Raw genomic sequence first — 17000 nt, 5'->3', positions numbered from 1 at the left:
CATTTACTGTTGTCCCAGAGGTCTCTGAGACTGTGCTCAGTTCTTTTCATCATATTTTATTCTCCTCTGTGGTAGTTATTTCCACTGTTTTATCTTGCAGGTCACTTATCAGTTCTTCTGCCTCAGTTATTCTGTTATTGATTCTTACTAGAGAATTTTTAATGTCATTTTTTGTGTTGTTCATCATTGTTTGTTTGCTCTTTAGTTCTTCTGGGTTCTTGTTAGACGTTTCTTTTATTTTCTCCATTCTATTTCCAAGATTTTGGATCATCTTTACTATCATTACTCTGAATTCTTTTTCAGATAGACCACCTATTTCCTCTTCATTTGTTTGGTGTGGTGGGTTTTTACCTTGCTCCTTCATCTGCTGTGTGTTTCTCTGTCTTCTCATTTTGGTTAACTTACTGTGTTTGGCGCCTCCTTTTCGCAGGCTGAAGGTTTGTAGTTCCCGTTGTTTTTGATGTCTGCCCCCAGTGGGTAAGTTTGGTTCAGTGGGTTGTGTAGGCTTACTTGTGGAGGGGACTGGTGCCTGTGTTGTGGTGGATGAGGCTGGATCTTGTCTTTCTGGTGGGCAGGACTGCATCCGGTGGTGTATTTTGGGGTGTCTGTGACCTTATTATGATTTTAGGCAGCCTCTCTGCTAATGAGTGGGTTGTGTTCCTGTCTTGCTAGTTGTTTGGCATAGGGTGTCCAGCACTGTAGCTTGCTGGTTGTTGAGTGGTGCAGGGTCTTAGTGTTGAGATGGAGATCTCTGGGAGAGCTTTCGCCGTTTGTTATTACGTGGAGCCGGGAGGTCTCCATTGGACTGATGTCCTGAACTCAGCTCTCCCACCTCAGAGGCACAGGCCTGACACCTGGCCGGAGCACCAAGACTCTGTCAGCTACACAACTCAGAACAAAAGGGAGAGAAAAAGAAAGAAAGTAAAAAATAAATAAAGTTATTAAAATAAAATATTTTTTAAAATTATTAAAAATTTAAAAAGTAATAAGCCTTCCCTGGTGGCACAGTGGTTGAGAATCCACCTGCCAATGTAAGGGACACAGGTTCGTGCCCTGGTCTGGGAAGATCCCACACGGTGTGGAGCAGCTAAGCCCGTATGCCACAACTACTGAGCCTGCACTGTAGAGCCCACAGGTCACAACTACTGAAGCCTGTGTACCTAGAGCCCATGCTCCACAACAAGAGAAGCCACCACAGTGAGAAGCCCGCGTATGACAATGAAGAGTAGCCCCCACTCACTGCCACTAGAGAAAAGCCCGTGCAGCAACTAAGATCCAACACAGCCAAAAATAAATAAATAAATTTATTTTAAAAAATTAAAAGTAATAAAAGAAAAAAAAGGTAAGAAAGAAGAGAGCAACCAAACCAAAAAACAAATCCACCAGTGATAACAAGAGCTATTCTAACAAATAGCTATGATAAAATAGCTATGATAGCTATTTTGTTATCAAATAGCTATGATAACAAAAACTATTCTAAAAAAACAAAGAAACACAAAAACGGACAGACAGAACCCTAGGACAAATGGTAAAAGCAAAGCTATACAGACAAAATCACACAAAGAAGCACACATATACACAGTCACAAAAAGAGAAAAAGGAAAGAAATATATATATTAAAAAAGAGGAAGAGAGCAACCAAATCAATAAACAAATCTACCAATGATAATAAACTCTAAATACTAAACTAAGATAAACATAAAACCAGAAGCAAATTAGATGCAGAAAGCAAACCCCAACTGTAGTTGCTCCCAAAGTCCACCGCCTGAATTTTGAGATGATTAGTTGTGTATTCAGGTACTCCAGAGATGCAGGGTACATCAAGTTGATTGTGGAGGTTTAATCTGCTGCTCCTGAGGCTGCTGGGAGAGATTTCCCTTTCTCTTCTTTATTCAAACAGCTCCCAGGGTTCAGCTTTGGATTTGGCCCTGCCTCTGTGTGTAGGTTGCCTGAGGGCTTCTATTCTTTGCTCAGACAGGATGGGTTAAAGGAGTGGCTGATTAGGAGGCTCTGGCTCACTCAGGCCGGATGATGGAGGGGTATGGAATGCGAGGTGAGCCTGTGGCTGCAGAGGCCAATGTGACATCACTGGATCACGGGACCCTGGCAGTGGCGGGCTGCACAGGCTCCCCGGAAGGGGGGTGTGGATAGTGACCTATGCTTGCTCACAGGCCTCTTGGTGACTGCAGCAGCAGCCTTAGCGTTTCATGTCCATCTCTGGTGTGTGCGCTGATAGCCGCGGCTCGCGCCCGTCTCTAGAGCTCATTTAGGCAGTGCTCTTAATCTGCTCTCCTCGCACACCCTGAAACAATGGTCTCTTGCCTCTTAGGCAGTTCCAGACTTTTTACCGGACTCCCTTCAGGCTCGCTGTGGCACACTAGCCCCCTTCAGTCTGTGTTCACACAGCCAACCCCAGTCCTCTCCCTGGGATCTGACCTCAGCTCGTAGACCCCACCTGTCCCAGCTGGTGAGCAGACAAGGCTCTCGGGCTGGTGAGTGCTGGTTGGCACTGATCCTCTGTGCAGGAATCTCTCCGCTTTGTCCTCCACACCCCGGTGGCTGCACTCTCCTCCACGGCTCTGAAGCTTCCCCGCTCCACCACCCACCGTCTCCGCCCAAGAAGGGGCTTCTAGTGTGTGGAAACCTTTCCTCCTTCACAGCTCCCTCCCAGAGGTGCAGCTCCTGTCCCTATTCTTTTGTCTCTGTTTTTTTCTTTTTCCCTGCCCAGGTACATGGAGAGTTTCTTGCCTTTTGGGAAGTCTGAGGTCTTATGCCAGCGTTCAGTGGGCTTCTGTAGGAGTTGTTCCACATGTAGTTGTATTTCTGATATATTTGTGGGAGAAAGGTGATCTCCACATCTTACAACTCCGCCATCTTGAAGGTCTCTCCGCCATGCTTGCTTTTCTGTCAAATACGTTCTCCCATCGTCTTTAGAATTTGGCCAAAAAGTTCATTTGGGTTTTTCCATAAGATGTTACAGAAAAATCTGAATGAACTTTTTGGCCAACCCAATGTAAAGACTGTGTGAAGAATAGTTGAGGGATAATTGAAGTAATGTTTGTGTGGGGAGTAATCCTGTATTTTCATGTAGCATGGTGATAGAATAAGATGTTTTCTTCCCATATCAAATGGTGCTCACTCACTGAAGTCTCTTGGTCACTAATGAATTACATGAGGTTGAATGGCTTCAGAAAAATGACTGGTTCACCGTGTTGACAGATTCATGTCCTTGGTAGTAAAGGAAGTAATGCAGGTAAACTCTTGCTCTGGACCCTATTCTGACCAACCCCAAGGTGGGTGAAGTGGAAGGGGTCAGTGCAGCCACGGGCTGGCCTGTGGGAAGGTGGCCACTGCGGACCCTTAGAACTTCAGAGGTCCTGCCCACCACAGAGGGACTTCGGGCTATCTGGTTTGTTCCCAGGATATTAGGAAGGGAAATTTCAAAAGGGTTCCTGACCCAGATGAAATACCTCTCGAGGCAATGAGAGAATTTGCAGGTGGGATTGCTGGCCAGCTGGGAATCATGTTTGTGAAATTGTGGAGAATGGAAAGTTGCCCAGGACCTGGAGAGAGATTAATGTCCTCATTTCCCCCCAAAGAGGAAAGAAGGTGGAGTTCGGGAACTAATGACCACTGAACTTCATGTTGATCTTGAAAAAGAACTGTAGACTGCAAGATTCCAATGATGAGGTGAAGCATTTTTTAAAGGATGTGATGATCATAAAAATCAGCCAGGTTCATTAAGGACAAATTATGCCTCTGACTGCCTCTTATGATAGGGTTATTAGAGGAGGAATCAGGAAATCCTAGAGGTGTGGCATATCCAGTTTTCACCAGGCATTTGTGAGAGTCATTCAAAGTATTGTGGATGAGAAGGATTAATTTGGATTGGGTGACAGTACAGTGAGGTGGATTCATAAACTCGTTAACAGTCATCCACAAATTGCTGACCTAGTAAACTCCTGGCAACTTCCTTACTGTGGGAGGTTTAATTAATTCATGAATGGCACATGCCAAATTATGTCCCCAAAGCCCATTGGTAAATTGTTTTTCTTGAATTTGTGACCCATTTTTCTATGGACAGTTTCCCTTTTGAACTCATTATGTATTATGCATGTAAGAATTTGGGTGATACAACTCTTCTATAAGACTGTAATCCTAGAATGAGTTTTGAGCTCCAATACAGAAAACAGAGACATAACCATCTCCCTCTGCTGCAGGGGTAAGGGGCTGTGGGTGTTGGGTGGTAGATAGTAGGGTGGGTAGAGACCACCTTGTTTCCCATGGCATTCGTCCTCCCAAGGGTTAGAACTAGGGATTATGGGGGCCTGACTTTCTGTCAGTACCATTCAGGGCCCCACAAGTTTGTACTGTATCCTTGACTGAATTGAAAAACCCTGGAAACGATTGAAAGTTTTTCAAGTAGAGGAACAACATCATTGGTCAGATTTGTATTTTAGAAATATTGCCGTGGCTGCAATTTGGATAATGGATTTGATAGGGTCAAACTTTAAATAGAGAAACAAAAGATTATGCCAGTAACCCAGGTGAGAGATAATGGTAGTGGTGGGAGTGAAGTAAAGTTGGGTGTATTTGAGAGAGATTTGGTAAGTAGAATTTACATGACTTGGTAGTAAATTGAATGTGGGGAAAGAGGGAGAGTAAGGAATCTAGAAGGGATGACTCCCAAGTTTCTGACTTGGACATCTGAGTGGGTCGTGGTAGCCTATATTGACATGAAAGACAGCTTAAAGAGAAGGCAGGAAAAGGATCAGTTTGGGCCATGAGGACTGTGGGACATCAAGTAGAGATGTCCCAGTAAACTAACAGAATATAACAGTAAAATTAATTTCTAAGATCGTAGCTGTGGTGATGAGCAGTTAAGGAGAGAGGTCTGGCTAAAGATATAACACTGAGTTTATTTCATTCCCTTTACATCCACCAAGTGAGACTCCACTCTAGACACCTTCCTTCTGTATAGAGATTCTTTTTTTTTTCTTAAATTGAGATATAATTGTGAGATAGCATTATATTTCAGGTGTACAGAATGATTCAATATTTGTATACATTGCAACATGATCACCATAATAAGTCTAGTTAACATCCATCACCATACATGGTTACAAATTTTTTTTTTCTTGCGATGAAGACTTTTAAGATCCACAGTTGACCCTTTAACAATGAGGGCATTAGGGGCACCAACCCTCTGTGCAGCTGAAAATCTGCATATAACATAGTTGGCCCTGTGCGTCCACGGTTTCTCCCAACCACGGATCATGTAGTACTGTAGTATTTACTGTTGAAAAAAATCCATATGTAATTGGATGCATACAGTTCAAACCCATGTTCTTCAAGGGCCAACTGTATTCTCTTGGCAACTTTCAAGTACACAATACAGTGTTACTAACTATGGTCACCATGCTGTACATTACATCACCATGACATTTATTTTATAGCTAGAGGTTTGTACATTTTTAGTGATATTTTACTATATATCATTATCTCCTTAAGAGCATAAGTGCCACTAAGCTCATGTACTTATTCAGTTCAAACTGTTCTATCTACAGGATTCTGGTTCCATGCAATTATGACTGTAGTAAGTAAAGAATAAACACATCAGGGTCTCCTGGATATTTCAAAGCATTCTGCTTCATCGTTAATCATGGTAGTAGCCTGGTAAAATAGAAGTTTTATAAGTATCTCCTGAATGGTAATCTGCAATGCCTGTTAATTTACTTTAAGAGAAAATATGGTCTTAGAAATTCATTTTACTGTTATACTCTGCAGTCTTATAAGTCACACTCTCTAGTGCATGAAAAATTAAAAAGAGCAATTGATACATTTTTCAACTTGTTAACATTTTTGAAACCAAACCAGATCCTAGACGTGACATTTTTGCATTGCTGCTGGAATTTCCATCCCCAACGTCTATGTTCATTCTGTCCCATTATTTATTTTGGCTCCAGTGTTTGGCTTCTTCTTTGAAGTAGTTTGCTTTCAGTGTTTACAAAAGTGGACTCCCACAACCAAAGAAAGGATGGATAATGAGTCAGTCTGAAAGTGTTACAATTTTTGTTTGTAGTGGAATAGGGTCACTCTACTATAATTAGTGATGTTGTGAAAGCAAGGCAGAACGCCTAGGCAGTGTCAATTACTTGGCTGTTTTCAGTATGCGTATGGCATACACACACGTGCACACACACAAGATCCCCAGTGCCTTATTTTGGTAATACTCTACTTCTGAATTCCATTGTAAAAAAGAAAAAGATAGAGTACAGTTTTAATGAAATGCAGTGCAAATGAATGATTGCTGACTTAAAACTAGGTCTCTGTTAATGTGCTCGTGATTCTCTGTTAATACTGAGGTGGAAAGCTGTATTGCTTTTGTGGCAAGCATTGTGAAATGAAAGGGATACAATCAAGAGCCTTTTCCTTTTTATTGTTTGTCTGCCTTATGTATAAAATACTTTGATTAAGTTGTAGCCCACTGTAAAATTACGTATACATTGTGATGCTGTGTATATTTTTGGTACTTTATGGTTGAAGTTTTTTCTCTTTAAATTTTTGATTTTTTATGCTACATTATATACCTTCTTTCTGCAATATACAGTGGACTTACCCAGGGGCATTCAAATGGGGCACAGAACTCAAATTTTTCTTTTTGAATTAACAATATTCTAGTAGGAGCTTAATGAAAGTTTCTTGAATGAAATCAGTGAACACTTAGATAATGATTATTGATATAAATGCTGTGTTAGCAAATCATAAGAACAAAGTCATGCTTTTTCTGTTTAACTTTTTCTATCTCTAGACTTAACTTTACCTATGACAGAACCTTACAGTTTAAAAGATGGTCTTTGGAGTTAGGCTGACTGAGTTCAAATCTGAGCCATCAGTTTCTAACCATGTGGCCTTGGACAAGCTTTGAACTTCTTTAAATCTCAGTTCCGTCCTCTGTGAAGGGTTAACCCATATGGATTTTGTTAGCATTAAATGAGAGAATATGTGTAAAGCCTTCAGTGCCTTCATACAGTAAGTGCCTGATAAGGATTAGCTATTATTCCATTGTATATATGTGCCACATCTTCTTTATCCATTCATCTGTCGATGGACACTTAGGTTGCTTCCATGTCCTGGCTATTGTAAATAGAGCTGCAATGAACATTGTGGTACATGACTCTTTTTGAATTATGGTTTTCTCAAGGTATATGTCCAGTAGTGGGATTGCTGGGTCATATGGTAGTTCTATTTGTAGTTTTTTAAGGAACCTCCATACTGTTCTCCATAGTGGCTGTATCAATTTACATTCCCACCAACAGTGCAAGAGGGTTCCCTTTCCTCCACACCCTCTCCAGCATTTATTGTTTGTAGATTTTTTGGTGATGGCCATTCTGACTGGTGTGAGATGATAACCTCATTGTAGTTTTGATTTGCATTTCTCTAATGATTAGTGATGTTGAGCATTCTTTCATGTGTTTGTTGGCAGTCTGTATATCTTCTTTGGAGAAATGTGTATTTAGGTCTTCTGACCATTTTTGGATTGGGCTGTTTGTTTTTTTGATATTGGACTGCATGAGCTGCTTGTAAATAAAAAGAAATGAAATTGAGTTATTTTTAGTGAGGTGGATGGACCTAGAGTCTGTCATACAGAGTGAAGTAAGTCAGAAAGAGAAAAACAAATACTGTATGCTAACACATATATATGGAATATAAAAAAAAAATGTAAAATTGATAGCTAGTGGGAAGCAGCCGCATAGCACAAGGAGACCAGCTCGGTGCTTTGTGACCACCTAGAGGGGGGCAGATAGGGAGGGTGGGAGGGAGGGAGACGCAAGAGGGAAGAGATATGGGGATATATGTATATGTATAACTGATTCACTTTGTTATAAAGCAGAAACTAACACACCATTGTAAAGCAATTATACTCCAATAAAGATGTTAAAAAAAAAAAGATTAGATATTATTATTGTATCTGCCTCTTCAGCCTATACCCCACCTTCACACTACCCAGTAGGCTTATGTTTGTCCCTTAGATTGTGTTTTTTTCTTTAATCACTGATTCAATGCCATCTTAGAATGTTTTGCCTGATTTTTTTTCACCTTTCTGTTAAAACTTTCCCATGGTTGTTCTGGGTCATGAGTCATATCTCTTGTTTTGGTGAACACTGACATTCTACTGAAGTTCATCAGTTCCCTAACTAGACCTCCACGCATCTTTGGTTCTTTGGAATATTTTATCTTGCAGGGGATGTTGCTCTCCATCTATCCTCTCTTCCTCCCTCCCCTCTAAAATAAGCCTTCCATTGAGTTTATTTGTAGAGCATGTTTGGTTCCTTTTTTGAGTTACTTTGCAGAAAGTAAATTAAGCCATGGAACCATCATACACATACCTCATACCAGAGCTTCTCTTCCTCTTAAGCGCTAATTTGAAAGCTTATCTTAAAGAACCTGCCCCTCTTGGGAATTCTCTGGTTGTCTAGTGGTTAGGACTCCACACTGTCACTGCTGAGGGCCTGGGTTCAATCCCTGGTTGGGGAACTAAAAATCCCAGAAGCCGCATGGTGCGGCCAAAAAAAGAAAAAGAATCTGCCCCTCTTTAGAAGATCCACTATTTCTAAGCAAATTCAACTTTATTTATGTTTTATTTCTTTTTTTCCTCTTTGTCTTTTTTTTCCCCTTTCCATCATACCCCGTTCTTTAAGATGTGGATGAATGCCTGGAACCAGATATCTGCACAAATGGTACTTGCTCCAACCTCGAAGGATCCTACATGTGTTCGTGCCACAAGGGCTATACCCCAACTCCAGACCACAAGCACTGTAAAGGTAAATACTGTGATCAGATGTCTCATTTTTATTTGAACTGCACTTAAAAACATATTAGAGTAACTAGCCTTAAAAAAGGGAAACACACTACCTGTCATTTATTTTGATTGAGCTACTTGGAGCACATTTTGGTTGGCATCTTTGAAAGTGACTCCTCATGGTGATTAAATACAGACCCTATCTGTTTACATAGAGAAAAACAGTGTTTTTTTAGAGAACATCTGTAAACCACAGATCTGTTTTGTTTTTTCCAGTTATAAAAACAATACATGCGGTTGTACAACTCTGTGAATATACTAAAAACTATTGAATTGTACACTTTAGATAGATGAATTATGTGGTGTGTGATTTTTATTTCAATACAATTGCTATTAAAAAACATGCATTTGCTATACGAAATGTGGCAAATGCAGAAAGGTAAAAAAGATAAAGTAATAATCTTTCTACCTCATTTGTGGATATTCGTATCTCATGGATATTTTATATCATTATGTTCTGTGTACAGTTTTCTATCTTGCTTTTTGTCATTTAATAGTATATCATGAGCATTTTACATTTCATTAATAACTCTTCAAACATTAGCTTTAAAGGCAGTGTAATATCCCAGTGTATTGCTGTGTCACCATTTTCTTGCTGTTCTTCAGGTGTTGAACAACATACTTTTTCCAGCTTCTGATTATTATGTAAAAATAAAACCTAACAGGCATCTCTTTAAAAAATATACCTTTGCCTGAATTTTCGGATTACTTCCTTATTTATAAAAGTGGAATAATCAGGCAAAATGTTCTGTGTTTAACTATTTCAGTAGAAGAACACTAATTTCTAATTTTAAAAGATTTAATTCTAAAAGATTTAATTCTAAAAGATTTAATTCTAAAAGATTTAATATGTATTTTATGTGCTAATTTCCTAAACACTTCTAATTATTAAACACTTATTTCATACATCTGTTAAACATTTATATTTCCTCTTTTGTAAATTTGTTAATATCTTTTCCCATTAATCAAGTTTTTAAGTCAATGTGTATGAACACTTTATATATAGGATATATATATATAAACCTATGTACAGTGTATATATTTAACGTATACCGTTTTCTTTAGAATATTAGTGTAATTTGTCCAAGGTTTTGCTAATTTTTTAAATAATTTTTTAAGAAGTTTTCATTTTTTCTGTGGTTAAATCTATGGATTGTTTCCCTTCTGCTCTCTTCCATCGCTTTTATACCTAAAAGCATGCTCTTTCAAAGGGAGAAAGAGGAAATAAGGAAAAAATTTTTTCTTTACTGTCTCAATGAAAGTGAAGGATCTAGGGTAGTGGTTAATTTATCACTGTGGTAGGGGAGCAGTAAACAGATACCCTACTACTGACCTGTAAGAATTGAAGCATCTTCCACTGGCAGTAGGGAATTCACAGACGTCTGAATTTGCTGCCTTACTCCTTCCATACAGCAGAATACTATCCACTCCCAGGAGAGCATATGAAGTAGGCACATCTCCCTTTTCTCCTGGTCCTTTCCCACATCCGCAGCTTTCCTTCTGACTCCTTAAGCTGGGCATCTCCTCAGAAAAAGTTAAACATGAGAATCACTTGAAAGGTATTATATCTTCCTTACATACAGGACTAATGGTGGCTGAAGGTCTCAGCATTAGAAGCCGTTAATCTTTATTTGATTGCTGTATCTGGTTTATTGCCTGCCATGTTACTTTCTCTTCCCAGTCTGCCTGCTTCTTCTCATCTGCTTATTCATAAAAACCCTTGTAATCGGTCCGCACTTCATATTCCAAATTTGTCACCACTGCTTTCTTCAGTTTGCAATCTCTGTCCCATCCAACTGATGTCACAACTGCCCTGGGTATATTCTGTGCTTATTTCGACTCAAGTACTTGCTCATAATTATCCTGCCCTGCACACCGATCTTCTTCCTCACTACTGACCTGAATCCTGGCTCTTCCAGGGATTCACTATACAACCTTGGATAGATAATCTCAGGTTTCCTGATACCATGTCATCCCTAAAATTCGAGGATTGGACTCTCTAGAGGGAAAATGCACAGAGTAGATACATGTTGAATGAATGACTCATTACCACCGTCTTCCTCTTGGCATTGCCATCCCAGATGAGCCTGCTCCTCTCTAGTCAGTCTCCCTACTACCTGAGAATTCACACCATCAATTGATGCCACCCCTAGGAACACTCGTATTTTCTAGTCTCTGGGGCACTCTGCTGGGCTGCTGCAGAAGCTTCTATTCATCCTTCCTTTCCTTCCTCTCAAGTGTATGAAGGAACCAACATGTTCCAGGCACTGCGTATGTTACCAAGAGGCTGAAATCTCTCAAAGAACTATTACTCATTGGAAGAGATGCAAACCTGCATCAGATAATTGGAGACAGTGAAGTACTAAGTGATGAAAGTTAAGTTGTCAGTGATGTCATGTGAATGTCATGTACTCCTGACATTATGTGAGGACCAAAGCACTTTACCTCTGTGCTATACTTTCCAAAAACCTGTAACCCCTGTCTGAATCATGAGAAAAACATCAGACAAGTCCAAATTGGGGACATTCTGTGGAATTCTGGCCCATATCCTCAAGGCAATTGACGTTGTCAAAACAAGGAAAGATTGACTGGAGAGATGAGACACCTGCATATAATGTGTTCCCCTGGATTGGATCCTGGAACAGAAAGAGGACCTGCATAGAAAAACTGGTGAAATCCAAATAAGTCTGGAGTTTCAGGGTTTTTTTCTTTTAAAAGGCAGTATGTCATATTCTAGCTGTGATACTCTGAAGCTGTGTTAGCTTGGATAAGTTATCTCATTTCGCCAGGGCTTACTTGCTCATCTGCAAGAAGGTAACAATGATGGCATCTGTGTGGGTTGATGTGAGGATTGCATGAGATAATATAGGGTAATGAGATATCAGAGATAATACATGGAGGATGAGATATAAGGCAGGGGCAGAGCATGACATTTTGTGGTAGATGTTGTTATTCACCGAATAATAGGCATGTACAAAGTTCTGCTGAAGCCAAGAAGTGTGTGACTAATCCAGATTGCATGCTTCTGGGAAGGCTTTGCAGAGGTGTCACTATTTGAACTTGGTCTTAAAATACTGAATACAGAGGGGAGAAAACCTTAGCAGGCAGAGGAAACAACGCCGCATTGACTGTGTCTTCACCTCACTCAATGTACTGACAGCTCTTTTCAGGTTGTAAATACATTATCTAGTGTATTAATCCATTACTTATTTGTATCTTTGTATTTGTACATTTTAGTGCTGTATGTACTAAATGTATAAATACCCTAGAGATAGTCTCTATTTTAACTCTGAGCAGGACTTATCATAGTAATATGGGCAAAAAGTCCCTTAAAGAAATACCTTTTGGGACTTCCCTGGTGGCACAGTGGTTAATAATCTGACTGCCAATGCAGGGGACACGGGTTTGAGCCCTGATCCGGGAAGATCCCATATGCCACAGAGCACCTAAGCCCGTACGCCACAACTACTGAGCCTGCGCTCTAGAGCCCAAGAGTCACAACTACTGAAGCCCACACGCCTAGAGCCTGTGCCCCGCAAAAAGAGAAGCCACCACAATGAGAAGCCCACACACCGCAATGAAGAGTAGCCCCTGCTCGCCACACCTAGAGAAAGCCTGCGTGCAGCAACAGACCCAATGCAGCCAAAATAAAAATAAAATAATAAATTGATTAAAAAAACCAAACAAACAAATACCTTTTGTGAAGAATAATATTTTCTGTTCATCTCTTGGCACAAGAGAGAGAAGACATTTGTCCTGCATGCCTATTTTATTAGAAAGTATTCTTTTGTCATAGGAATTTGGTCCCTCATCAGAAAAGAAAAAATGCTTTTTAATGTGTAGAATTATGCTGCCTCTGTTCCTGTGTCCTTTTAAAGACCCAAAGATCACCTCATTCAAGATAACAGAGTTGCCTCGAGTTTTTCCAAATATGTGTATCATTACTTATAATGAATTACTTCTGACAGTCTTCCCAACATAAATGAGTAACTTATGTAAGATGTCTGGTGTATCCTGACAGTACTTGGAATGGAGGGTATAGTCTTGCTGCAAACATCTTCACATGGGAATGCTTAATTTTTCATCTTCTTTGAGAAAGTCAAAAAGAGGCCAAAGCATTAAAAATGTTGTCAGACATTACGTGAGATCCAACCAGCTACATGAGCTATTGTTGGTCTTAAATTCTTGAACTGACGTCTCAAGTATTTTATAGAATGTGCTGAAAGAAAACATGGTGTGGGCTCGTCTTTGCTGTCGACCACTTGAAAAGCTAGTAGACTGAGAATGCTGGAAAGGTGTAAAATCATTCGTAAGACAAAATTCTTATTTAATTTCTCTATTGGTAGTCAACAGTTGGCAGCCAGGAATTATATATAAACAAAAGGGATCAACTTCACAATAAGTGAAACTAAAGTTTCTAGTAAACTCAAGTAATTTCTGCAAGAAATTAAATCAGAAACAAATTTCTGAACTCCAGTTACATTAATAGTCAATGTGAGCTTTTTCAGGAAGCATAACCTGACACCTTGCTTGCATGAAGATAAAATTCAAAAGGTTAATGCCTCACTAGAGGTTAAGAAATGCAACTTTGCTCAGGAAACAGGTAATTGTCAGTGATACTTGAGGGAAAGGACTGTGCAGTTAATTGAGTTCTCCTGGCAAAAACTTGTAGCTGCAAGGGGGGAAAGTGGTGGAAGAGGGGTGTGGTGGTGGGATGAATTGGGAGATTGGGATTGACATGTATACACTAATATGTATAAAATGGATAACTAATAAGAACCTGCTAGATAAAAAATTTTTTAAAAACCCTGTAGATGCATTTTAAGTAACAGGATATTTTCAGAAGGAAGCACTAGTCAGACATTGATCTTTAGGATGTGATTTCCTTAAAACAAGTTCTGCTCTTTTAAGATCAGGACTCCTCTCTCCCACCCTGAGTACAGGGCTGGTGTGTTTTCATCCATTGTCTCCACTAATCCTCACAGCAGACCTGTGGTGGAGGTGGTGAAGCTCAGTCCTACCATATTTTAATGATCATAAACTCTTACAAACTGACTAGCTCTTCAGCAGAACCTTCTGAGGCTGTATCCTCATAGAGAAGGCAAGACAGCGCTATCTAATTAGATCAGACCAACCTGACAGCCAAACAAAAGCGTCTAGAAAACACGCGCTGCTTCTACCACAAGTGTTCAAGGTATTGAGGAGGCCAGGCTTTTCTTCATTCGTGTAAATTCCTATCCACGACTAGGAAACTTATAAAGAATTATGTTCTTTCTCAGTCAAGAGCTCCATGTTTATTCAAGGCGTTTGAAAAAAAAGTCCTCACTCATCACTTTCTCCTTAGACATTCCAACATCTATCATCAAAACATCATGCCTCTTGGCTTTCCTTGTTACTTTGAAAATGAGCTCAGTGTCCTTTAACACAACTGTTTGAACTTATACTTTTCCAGGTTCTTCTAGTACAGTAGAAATCTCTGTTTCCTCCCATAACTGCCTCCATTATGGTTTTGTTTTTTAAATTCTTGGGAGAGTTTGAATTCTGCCTTTTTTCTGCCTTCTACAGGTCTGCAAACTGCCTCGTAGCCATTTGTGCTGAGGTTCTTTCTTTTTTCAACTCTAAAATATTTCATATTGTGTTTGTGCTATATCCAAAGTATGAGAGAGAGAGAGATGGCAAAGAGCTTGATGTTGTATTGAAAACAATTTTACTTCATCATAAATTTATCATCTATTTGTAATTATTTCTTTTCTACAGTTCAGCATACTGAGGTTGATGGTTGGTACACTGGTGGGCTGATTCAAACTAAAATGTAGAGCGCCTCACCTAGGAGAAGTACTATTATTTTTGTGATAATAACCCCAGAATGCATTGGAAAGGGCAGAGCCTTTTTTTTCTGCTTATTAAAAAGTTTCTATTGTGGTTCATGCCTTAAAAGGCCAGCCTGGAAATGGAAGGCTTTGAGGGCAGTAGCTTGGTTTACAGTCTCAAACTTTAGCTAATGGGGTGTTTAGATATAAGAACTAATGTAAACAATTGTCATTGTGTTTACAGATGTTGACGAATGTCAGCAAGGGAATCTGTGCATAAACGGGCAGTGCAAGAACACCGAGGGCTCCTTCAGGTGTACCTGTGGGCAGGGCTACCAGCTGTCAGCAACAAAAGACCAGTGTGAAGGTAGGAGTGTAGCACCATGAACTACTGTGATTGCAGTTTAAGGCACGTGCCTACAAAAAAATGTGCACTCAGTAAAGTGAGTGGGTTTTGAGAAACTACCTACGTGATTGTTTTATTGTGCCAGAAATCAAGGGACTTACACTTAAGTCAGGAAAGTCAATGAAACAGGATGGGAAAAGTCTAAATTTGAAAACTAAGGTATTAGTGGTCAGTGGCTGGGCATTACTATTGGAAAGAAAAATGGTTACTCTGTGTAATTCCTTACTTGCAGAAAATCAATTGTATTAAAATCATTTGAAAGTTTCACCTAATAGGATTAACACTTAGAAGCGAATTATGTCAGCCTGGTATTATGTTTTGGAATATTAATGATCTAGTTTTTGTATGCATTGAGCTTTTTAAAATTCTTACTTTAAAAAAAATAATCACTAAACAAGACTTTTCAGGAAGACTGAAATAGCATCCCCCTTATACTCAGGGATAAAGTTTGTGAAATATACCCTGTTCCTACAGGTGATAGTGAGGATTTTGGACCTCACTGGGGTTGACCTTAGACTTAAAAAAAGTATTTTTCTTCATTGAACTTCATACAGAATTACAGATTGGCCCTTCAACAGCACATGTTTGAACTGCATGGGTCCATTTATACGCAGATTTTTTTCAGTGAATACTTAGTAGAGTACTACACGATCTGTGGTTGTTTGAATCCTCAGATGCAGAACTGTGGAGACAGAAGACCAACTGTCAGGTTAAATGCAAATTTTTGACTGTGTGGTGGTTGGCCCCCCAACCCCCTCATTGTTCAAGGGTCAACTGTACTTCACTTCCCAACAAGTATATGCTTCCTGAACTTGAAAATACTATGGTATCACCAGTGACAAGCACAAGTGTCCAGAGTTCCTGAAAAGAAATGTCATTTAAACGTCATTTATTTAAGAATACACATTGTACTTGATCAGTTGTTTTATTATAGGGAAACAAATCATATCCATGTCTGTATGTAAACTTTAGATATTTAATAAGTAGAAAGGTCTCCTGAGGTAGTGTTATAAAAGAGACAATGTATGGTGGTCCTACAAAGGGATCTACCAATATTATCACAACCTTCTTCAATTATCCCTTTCTAGAACAAAGAGAGTCATTACAATACCTAATCTAGAGGTGAAGAATGATCAAACACACACAAACACACTCATGTACACAGATAAATTAAGTAATTTGTTCTAGATTCTAGTCCCTCTCAAAGTTTTTATACTTTATTTAATGAATCCTGACCTTTACAGTGTGTGTGATAAGGGTAGACGTCCACCCATAATGTACTAAGACTATCGTGTTCATAGTCCTTCCTTTTGAAGAGCCAGTGATGTCACTCCTAGAGATAAGTCAGACACAGGAGAATCACCCACCAGGTTAGAAATAGGGGCAAACCAATGTTAGGTGCTAAATGCCAGGATAATCAGAATGATGCTATAAAGCAGAGTAGGATAGAACAGTGGTGTAGGGTCCCTGTGGTGTTAACTCTTGCAGAATCACATTGCCAGAAGTAGATACACATATGCAAAATGTGATGAATAATGTTGATCAGCAAACAACATGAAATAAGTGCCTGCTGATTGTTGAAACACTAGGTCATCTAAGGAGTAAAAAAAGATGTGGTAGACAGAGGCCCTGCCTCAGGAAAGTCAGAATCTGATGGTGAAGGTAGATGATGGAATACATGCAATATATTATCATGCCTTTTGTGTGTGGATATGATGCAGGCACGTGTGTGAGCCTGAGCTCAGGATTGCGGTTACAAAACAAATAATCTCTAAGCAGAGGATGTGTGTGTCAAGCAAGAGAGATTCAGAAGCAATGTAGGTATCAAATGGGCTGAGAGCCCATTTGAAGGACCATTAGATTTGCCCAGAAAATCATTGAGAGAGAGAGAAGGTGGAAGCCTGATTGCTAGGGGTCTAAA

The 17000-nt window shown here is 39.6% G+C and overlaps 1 protein-coding gene across 17 annotated transcripts in view; it reads left to right on the top strand.

Moving 5' to 3' along the window:
- LTBP1 (latent transforming growth factor beta binding protein 1) overlaps positions 1-17000 on the top strand; it is a 423263-nt gene that overhangs the window by 313534 nt on the left and 92729 nt on the right. For all 17 annotated transcript variants that reach the window (XM_033425264.2, XM_033425268.2, XM_033425269.2 and 14 more), the window contains 2 exons: positions 8703-8825; positions 14918-15040. In XM_033425264.2, coding sequence (XP_033281155.2) covers positions 8703-8825; positions 14918-15040 — 246 coding nt within the window. The remainder of the gene's footprint in view (positions 1-8702; positions 8826-14917; positions 15041-17000) is intronic.

This window comes from Orcinus orca, chromosome 13 (genome assembly GCF_937001465.1).
Source record: "Orcinus orca chromosome 13, mOrcOrc1.1, whole genome shotgun sequence".
NCBI classification, from domain to species: Eukaryota; Metazoa; Chordata; class Mammalia; order Artiodactyla; family Delphinidae; genus Orcinus; species Orcinus orca.
This window is presented reverse-complemented; position numbering and strand designations above follow the sequence as displayed.